This window comes from Ahaetulla prasina, chromosome 6 (assembly GCF_028640845.1).
Source record: "Ahaetulla prasina isolate Xishuangbanna chromosome 6, ASM2864084v1, whole genome shotgun sequence".
Classification (NCBI taxonomy): Eukaryota; Metazoa; Chordata; class Lepidosauria; order Squamata; family Colubridae; genus Ahaetulla; species Ahaetulla prasina.
The window spans coordinates 111,640,958-111,650,273 of NC_080544.1; the positions used below are offsets into that span (position 1 = coordinate 111,640,958).

Genomic DNA, 9,316 nt, shown 5'->3' on the forward strand with positions numbered 1-9,316 from the left:
TGTGATTGGACACACAAGGAATTTGTCTTGGTGCAGATGCTCTCAGTGTACATAAAAGAAAAGATACCTTCATCAAGGTACAACATTTACAACACAATTGATGATCAATATATCAATATAAATCATAAGGATTGCCAGCAACAAGTTATAGTCATGCAGTCATAAGTGGAAAGAGATTGGTGATGGGAACGATGAGAAGATTAATAGTAGTGCAGATTTAGTGAATAGTTTGACAGTGTTGAGGGAATTATTTGTTTAGCAGAGTGATGGCCTTCGGGAAAAAACTGTTCTTGTGTCTAGTTGTTCTGGTGTGCAGTGCTCTATAGTGTCGTTTTGAGGGTAGGAGTTGAAACAGTTTATGTCCAGGATGCGAGGGATCTGCAAATATTTTCACGGCCCTCTTCTTGATTCGTGCAGTATACAGGTCCTCAATGGAAGGCAGGTTGGTAGCCATGGTTTTTTTCTTATAGTCTACATAAAGAGGAAACTTTAAAATCCACTATTTTAGCTATTCCAGGTTTCATTAGAAATATTCCCCATTTATGACTGTATGACTGTAACTTTGTTGCTTGTATCCTTACAATTTATACTGATATTGCTCCCTGATTGCTTAATTGTAGCCTATGACTATCATTAAGTGTTGTATCCTTAAGCGTTAAATTTGTACCCTATGACCATCATTAAGTGTTGTAAGTGTTGTACCTTGATGAACGTATCTTTTCTTTTATGTACACTGAGAGCACATACACCAAAGTCAAATCCCTTGTGCCTCCAATCACACTTGGCCAATAAAAATATTGCAAATATTTTCACGGCCCTCTTCTTGATTCGTGCAGTATACAGGTCCTCAATGGAAGGCAGGTTGGTAGCAATTATTTTTTCTGCAGTTCTAATTATCCTCTGAAGTCTGTGTCTTTCTTGTTGGGTTGCAGAACCGAACCAGACAGTTATAGAGGTGCAAATGACAGGAGGAGGACTGTGGGGTCCTTGGTGCTCTCTGGGCTGGGTGGTTTTCCTGCAGACGTTTCAACTAGATAATATAATCAGTGTTAGGAAGGAGTGGGGTCTGTGAAGAGGAGGAAGAGGAGGAGGACTGAATATTTTGGTATTCTCTGAGCTTGGTGCAAAAGTTTCATTATCCAACTAAGTAACTTCATCAGTGCTGGAAGGGAGGGGGATTATATTGTATACAAAGTTTAACAAAGAGCAACACACACACACACCCCGCTTCCCAATGGTGAAATGCAAATTTTTCTCCTACCGGTTCTGTGGGTGTGGCTTGATGGGCGTGGCTTGATGGGGGTCATGTGACTGGGTGGGTGTAGCCAAGATTTTTTATGTTTTTTATTTTTTTAAAGCATTTTAAAAAGGGCCGTAATAGCTCAGGCTGTAAGGAGCCTGTTATTAGAACACAGCAGCCTGCAATTACTGCAGGTTCAAGCCCGGCCCAAGGTTGACTCAGCCTTCCATCCTTTATAAGGTAGGTAAAATGAGGACCCAGATTGTTGGGGGTGCAATAAGTTGACTTTGTAAAAAATATACAAATAGAATGAGACTATTGCCTTATACACTGTAAGCCGCCCTGAGTCTTCGGAGAAGGGCGGGATATAAATGTAAATTTAAAAAAAAAATTTTTTTTAACTACCTATTCACTTGAACCAGTAGTAAAAAAAATGCTTTAAAAAAGTAAAAAAAAAAAAAAAGGTTTCGACGATCATGTGGCACAGCTGATTGCCACACCTGATTATCAAAACCTTTTTTAAAAACTAGCATTTTTTTACTACCGGTTTGGGCGAACCAGTAGCATTTTCACTACCGGTTCGGGAAAACCGCCCCAAACCGGTAGCATTTCACCCCTGCCCCTTCCCTTCTAGCACTGACAATGTTACCTAGTTGGACGATGAAACATCTTCAAGAAAACAACGAAGCTCAGGGAGCACCGAAATACCCACAGTCCTCCTCCTCCTCCTCCGCATACTCCACTCCATTCTAGCCCTGATGACGTTCCCTAGTTGGGCGATGAAACGTCCTCAAGAAAACGAGCCGACTCAAGAAACCCCTGTGGGCCCTATAGTTTCAGTCGCAACATTTGAAAATGAAACTGTAGGACGCTTAGTCTTTTGACAGTCAGAAAATGTGGAGTTTGAGAGGGAGAAGAATCCTCTTCCCGTTGCTGAACATCTGGCTGCTATTTCCCTCCCAGACTTCTGGATGATTTCGACGCAGTGCCCGGCCACCTGACCGAAGACCTTCACCTTTATTCCTTAAACGACCTAAGCGCCATCAAGAAGGGGGAACTCGTTCCCCGCTTGGCCAAGCTCCTCCAGGTGGGAGAGGTCCACGTTGAGAAATGCATGGTGAGTGCGTGGGCCCAATTTTCTTCCTTCTAGTAGCAGTCTATAACAGAGGTCTCCAACCTTGGTCCCTTTAAGACTTGTGAACTTCAACTCCCAGAGTTCCTCAGCCAGCTTTGCCACCAACAGCCTCCCATCGCCCTGTGCGCTCCCATAGGGAGGGTCTCCTCAGGGTGCCGTCAGTCAAACAAGGGGGAGAGCCTTCTCTGTGGGGGCACCTACCCTCTGGAATGAGCTGCCTCTGGGGTTACGTTTGCTCCCCGACCTCCGGACCTTCCGACGTGAGCTCAAGACCTTTCTGTTTCACCGCGCAGGGCTGGCCTAATTGTAATATAGTTTTTAACTTGGGTTTTATTATTGTTTTATTAATAGTTTTAATGGAATTTGGCCTAATTGAATTAGATTTTTAAAATTATTTTTTAATTTATTGATGAATCTGTTTTATGTTGGCTGTAAACCGCCCTGAGTCCTTCGGGAGAAGGGCGGTATAGAAATTAAATAAATAAATAAATAAATAAATAAATAAATAAATAAATAAATAAATAAATAAATAAATAAATAAATAAATTTAAATTAAATTAAATTAAATTAAATTAAATTAAATTAAATTAAATTAAATTAAATTAAGAAAGAAAGAAAGAAAGAAAGAAAGAAAGAAAGAAAGAAAGAAAGAAAGAAAGTAAATTGGAGACCCCTGGTCTATAAAGCCCTTATAAGACCACACTTGGAATTCTGTATCCTGTTTGTTATGGGAACAAGCCATTTCTGTCACCAGCACCTGCAAAGGGGACCTTGATGGTTTCCAGATTCTCACGATCTCGGCATACATTCTCGGCATTTCATTTCCCCCTTCCCTTCCTCTCCCCCACCCCATTCATTGGGTAGTTTAGACACATTAAATTTTGCACGAAGCAAACCCGGTGACAGTCCACGTTTTTTTTTATCTTCTCGCCCAGCTGTGCCAAGCGAAGGGGTTCATCTGCGAATTCTGCCAGAATGAGGACGACATCCTGTTTCCCTTTGAGCTGAACAAATGCAGGACGTGCGAAGGTGAGGCGTCAAACAGGAGTGCTAATCCCCTAACACAGGGGGGTCCCCAACCTTTTAGACCTCAGGGACCACTAAATCCATAATTTAAAATCCCGCGGACCACTAATAGGATCTGCCTAATGACCGGATGGGTGGGCGTGGCTAGGTGGTCATGTGACTGGGTGGGCGTGGCCAACTCGATGTCACTTGCGTTGAGGGGCACCTCGCTGACCTCTACTCGCCCCTCCCCTCCCAGCCCCTCCTTCCCTCCCCGTCCGGGCTCCTTAGGGCCCCAACAGGAAGCAGTTGTTGGAGCTAACCAGCCACCAGGAGAAAGAGTTGGCAAAACAGCTCAGTTCAAATTGGATCTGACCGAGAAGGAGGCTCAGCAGAAGCACCTCACTGAGGACTAGGAGCATAAGCTTTCCGAGCAGAGGGAAGACCTGCGGGAGTGCAAGGCCAGGTACCGGCACCTGGAGGCTCAGCGGGCTGAGATGGTCAGCCAGTTCCAGACCATGAGGCAGTCCCACTGGAATGAGGCCCTCCGGCTCTTCGCCACCAGCCTTCGCCCAAAGCCCCTCACCAGGAGGCTGAAGCAGACCCCAAGTTGGAATTTCAGCCCCCCTCTGACCCGCACAAAAAGACCCCAAAGGGGGAGACTCTGCAGTAACACAAACGTTCATTGCACGGATCCGTCCCAGGGGCCGTAGTTTGAGGACCCCTGATTTAGTGCAATATTAAAAATGCAAATAATTTTTCTGCGGACCACCAACATTTTCTCGGGGACGACCAGTGGTCCATGGACCACCAGTTGGTGACCGCTGCCCTCACAGCTTTTACGTTTAAGTTCATTTCATTAAGTTTATTTAAGTTTTAAGTTCATTTGAGGGGCGAAGAAAGACCACATGCCCACACATCCCAGTATGGTTTCGCACAGCGTCCAGCCAGGACACACGGCCCTCGGTTGGTGGTCTTCAATACAGCTCTCTGATTTTCCAGCCCTGTAAAATTTCTCCGTAGATCAGTACCAGCTGAGCTCTCTTCCGTAGAGTGTATACAGGTAGTCCTCGACATACGACCACAACTGAGCCCAGAATTTAGGTTGCTAAGTGAGAAAGTTGTGAAGTGAGTTTGGTCCCATTTTACGTGGCTTTTCTTGCCACGTTTGTGAAGTGAATCACTGCAGTTCTTAAATTAGTAACACGGTTGTTAAGTGAATCTGGCTTCCACGTTAACTTTGATGGTCAGAAGGTCGTAAAAGGGGATAGCGTGACCCTGGGATGCGGCAACCGTCATAATTATGAACCAGTTGTCAAGCATCCGAATGTCAATCACATGACCATGGGGAAGCTGCAATGGTCATAAGTGTGAAAAATGGTCATGAGTCACTTTTTTCAGTGCCGTTGTAACTTCGAACGGTCACTAAATGAACTGTTGTAAGTCAAGGACTTCCTGTAATCTCTGACAATCCATTCATAAGTCTGGAAAGGTCTCCTCCTTCAGCAGGGGGTTGGATTAGATCAGGGGTCTCCAAACTTGGCAACTTTAAGACTTGTGGACTTCAACTCGCAGAATTCCTCATCCAGCAAAGCTTCGGCCGAAGGAAAAAAAATGCTTTTAAAAGTTTTTTTAAAAAAACCCTTTGATGATTGCGCGGCTCAGCTGGCCATGGGGAGGGGGGGCAGGGATTTTTGCTACCGGTTCTCCGAACCACCCGCCACCATCGCTACCGGATTGGGCGATCCGGTCCGAACCGGGAGCATTTCACCCCTGCCTCCGTGCCTTCAATTTCTCCTAATTCCTTTTTCTTTTTTTTTCTCCACCCGCCCTGCAGAGTGCCGAGCTTGCTACCACAAGGGCTGCTTCCGGTCAGGACCTTGCCCCAAATGCGCCCGTTTGCAAGCTCGCCGGGAACTCCTGGCTAAGCAGAGTCTGGAAGCCGACCTTTCCGACTACGAACCGGAAGAGGACACGGTAGGAGCAGCCACGTGACGTCCGAGAAGCGGCAGGTCGCCTTGCGGCCTGCGCCTCCAAAGACTGAACTGACCAGCGACGAAGCCAGATACTCTCCCATGCTCCCGAAGCCCAAGCAACGGAAAGCCTTCACGGCTTTGGCCCGGGAGAAGTGACGTTTCCTCTCCTTCTGCTGCACTCGAGTGAGCAGGTTTGGCTCCTGTGACCAACCTGGATGCACAACTTCAAGATGGAATTTTCCTTCCTACGGAAAAGCCAGAGGATTTGGCTCGGTGCGCGTCCTACAAGGGCTTTGCTCCATCCACGGGGGAGACGCTAAGGATGGGCTTCCCGGAGGCTGAGTTCCCCGACAGAATCCGGCCACGCTCGTAAAAAAGGGAAAAACCAACCCTTCTGCCTTGTTTTGACTTGACGTTATCGGTTGCTGCGTGCCGGATGAGGCCGTTGCGTTGTTTTTTTTATTATTATTGTTGTGGGGTTTTTTGGCCTTTTTTAATTTTTCTTTGGATAATCCCCGCCTCAAATTTTCTCTTCATTTTTCTTTGCTCAACCTCACTCCTGTTTCGTCCGAGGAGCCAGAAACGGAGCAAAAAGTATTAAAAAAAAAAACACCTATCCTTTTAAATCGTGGGAAAATGTTAGTGGGGAAACGGGAGTTGGATAACCAGAATGGCACACCTGGATTGGGGCGGTGCTGCGGGCTAGGGGAGCTCCTTACACACATACAACACAAACTCACACTTTTCTCTTCTTGCCTGAAAGGTCTTTCTCGTAAGAGGAATAATGTCAGTCAATTGCAAACTGGTTCCAGTGCAGGGCTCTCCAACCTTGGAAACTTTTAAGATTTTAAGAACTCTGGGAGTTGAAGTCCACAAGTCTTAAAAGTTGCCAAGGTTGAGAGAACCCAGTGAGAGGAAAATTGGTGTTTTTTTTTTTCCGCAACAGGAAACTCCCTTTGCAATAGCCCCGCTTCCTTCAGCTTTTTTCAGGCTGCAGCCCCCTCTTCTAAGCCATCGTGGGCACTGGATCAGGGGTGTTAGAGGCCCCCACACAGCTGGAAGAAAGGGGGCCAAGCTTGAAGGCCTGCTCTAAACAGCTCCTGACAGCAGAGTGGGAAGAGGGTTCCAGATTAACTGGTAGAGGTATCTTGGGGGTTCTAATGCTGCTCTACCTCCCCTGATATCTGTGGGCTTTGAGATATGTGGCCAAAGTAGGTTAGGAAGTGAGGTGAGTGGAGGTCGTCTGTTGCTTGGAGGTTTCTGGCTGGCCAGGTGAGATTTCTGGCAGGTTGCATGGCCACATTCCTAAGTGACTCCGTAGAGTAGGGGTCTCCAACCTTGGTCCCTAAGTCTTGTGGACTTCAACTCCCAGAGTCCCTCAGCCAGCAAAGCTGGGAGTTGAAGTCCACAAGTCTTAAAGGGACCAAGGTTGGAGACCCCTGCCGTAGGGAGACCGTCAAAGCTGGGAAACCTATCGTTACAATCTCACTTTGAGGACAGAAATTTAAGAAGGCTGCAGATTCCGAAGGCCAATCTATAGCGATCACCTTCTGCCCCGATTTACAGGACTTCTCCAAGGGGCGCGGTTTTATTTGACTTTAAGGTTGCTGATCCTCATTAAGGTTGCTGTCGCGTAAGCTGCAGAGCGTTTTGAGAGTCTCTGCTTTCCCTTCCCTTTAAATCGGGTCTCCAACCTTGGCCGCTTTAAGATTTGTGGACTTCAGCTCCTAGAATTCCTCAGCCAGCGAAGCTTCGCTGGCTGAGGAATTCTGGGAGTTGAAGTCCACAAGTCTTAAAGTTGACATGTTTGGAGAATTAAAAATGGCAGTCAAGAGAGACCTGAAAAATTACAATTGCACCATTTTATTTTTATTTTTAAATCACAACGTGGATGGATCCAAACATCCCTGCATTGCTTAAAAAAGAAAAGCCATTTTCTTCATCCCAGAACCACAAGCTTTAACAGCTGCTTTCTTCCGAGGCTTAAATTTGATCCTAGATACTTAAAAAAAAAAAAAACCAGGAAAGCAACATACAACTCATTCCAAATTCCAGAAAGAAAATGCTAGCTCCGTTAAGCAATATCAAAAATTGAGATCGGTTTTTATGACTTGACTCCGGGATGGGCAGATGTTAACATCCCATCCGGGCTATATGAGCGATAGCAGCAGAGGAGGAAAAAAACGAAATTAATCCGTCAAGATTGGCAAGGCAGGAAGGATTTGCAACAAGACAAACATCCTTTTCACTACCTTCTTTGCAGTTTAGAGAAGCTCTCGTCTGCAAACTCTGCCGGGCTGCAGAGAGAACATTCTGGAACAGGGCTTTTCAATCGTGGCCGCTTGAAGATGGGATGGACGTCAACTCCCGAAATTCCCTAGCCAACAACTCCAAATTCTGGGAGTTGGAAGTCCACCCATCTCCAAGCAGCCGCGATTGAGAAACGCTGTTCTAGGACCCAGAAAAGCCAGTGATCCAAAATTGAACAGTAAATTGAAACTCAAAGCAGTTGATTCCTCCTTTGCTCAACATCCATTCTGGTGCAACATCCCTCGTTTCCCCCATATCAAATCTCCCAACTGAATTTGCACAATTTCTTCCTGAAAATGTCCCCTTCCTTAGCTTTGTGGCCAAGCGAAGCAAACCAATTTAACCTCCAAGGTCATTTAATCTGAACCGTTTTAACCGAGGGAGTCCTGATCTCACCCCGATAATTACATTTATATTAAGTATATTTATGTTTGTTCTGACTCTTGTCCACCCCCTTAAATATATATATATATCTGACTCCCTGCACACTTTTTAACGCACTTGGTGGGGGGGGGAAATAACAAATGTGCACTGCGGGTTTTTTTTAAAATCGGATTCCTTCCACTGTGTTGCTTCCAGCAAATTGTTTGAAGATGTTGGGGATGTTTTATTTCTCTTTTGCTAATTTTCTAAAAGCACTGATTTAGTTTTACATAAACCAGCAAGGAGGCAGTAGGTTCTAAAACAGAGGTCTTCAAACTTGGCAGCTTTAAGACTTGTGGACTTCAACTCCCAGAATTCCTCCGTCACTCATGCCTTTTCTTGCCCCTTAGAACAGGGGTCTCCAACCTTGGTCCCTTTAAGACTTGTGAACTTCAACTCCCAGAGTCCCTCAGCCAGCAAAGCTGGCTGAGGAACTCTGGGAATTGAAGTCCACAAGTCTTAAAGGGACCAAGGTTGGAGACCCCTGCCTTAGAAAGTGGAGAGATTGCAGAGGAAGGGATTACAAGAGAGTAAGCTATGCTAGCTGAGGAATGAGTTGGAAGTCCACAAGTCTTTAAAGCTGCCAAGTTTGAAGACTTACGTTCTAAAGGGTTCACTTAAGAAATACCAGAAAGTACCAAAAAAAAATGCACAGAAGGGGGATTTAGGATGCTAAATGGTGCTTAGAGCTGCCTGAGGTGTGGATTTAATGCCCATTTGGCAAAAAAAAAAACACCATGTTATCTGTGTTGAGGTAAATGTTCTTTGTAAAAAAAAACACACACAACAAAGAGCATGCTGGTTGAACCTGGAAATCCATCCATTATTCCAGTAAAGTATAACCATGGTAATAAAACAATAATAATAATAATAAGCAGCCTGCGTCTCTGGTATGTTTACAGTCGATGGAGCGTTTCACAACTGAAATACTTTATTTAAACAACACAATATATGGAAAATGCTCGATGGGATGGTAACTGCGCCAATCCCTCCCAAAACGATTACAAGGCACCCTGTTTCCCCGAAAATAAGACATCCCCTGATAATAAGCCCAGCCGGGCTTTTGAGCGCATGCGCTAAATAAAATAAGCCTCCCCCAAACCCCCGGAAAATAAGCCCTCCCCAAAAATATTTAAATACAGAGCTGGAAATCAGGTAAGACAGCAAGAAGAGCTCCATCTTGCTCCATGCGCCCCAAAACAATAAGAGCTCCCCGAAAATAAGACC

General features: G+C 45.4%; 1 protein-coding gene across 5 annotated transcripts in view; it reads left to right on the top strand.

Moving 5' to 3' along the window:
• The window catches only part of RUBCN (rubicon autophagy regulator), an 83,909-nt gene extending 75,381 nt beyond the window's left edge, over positions 1-8,528 (top strand). For 3 of the 5 annotated variants that reach the window (XM_058187803.1, XM_058187801.1, XM_058187802.1), the window contains 3 exons: positions 2,204-2,357; positions 3,311-3,404; positions 5,218-8,528. In XM_058187803.1, the coding sequence (XP_058043786.1) occupies positions 2,204-2,357; positions 3,311-3,404; positions 5,218-5,375 (406 nt within the window). In that variant the 3' untranslated portion in view covers positions 5,376-8,528. The remainder of the gene's footprint in view (positions 1-2,203; positions 2,358-3,310; positions 3,405-5,217) is intronic. The other 2 variants (XM_058187804.1, XM_058187805.1) reach the window with 2 other exon arrangements.
• The last annotated feature ends 788 nt before the right edge of the window (positions 8,529-9,316 follow it).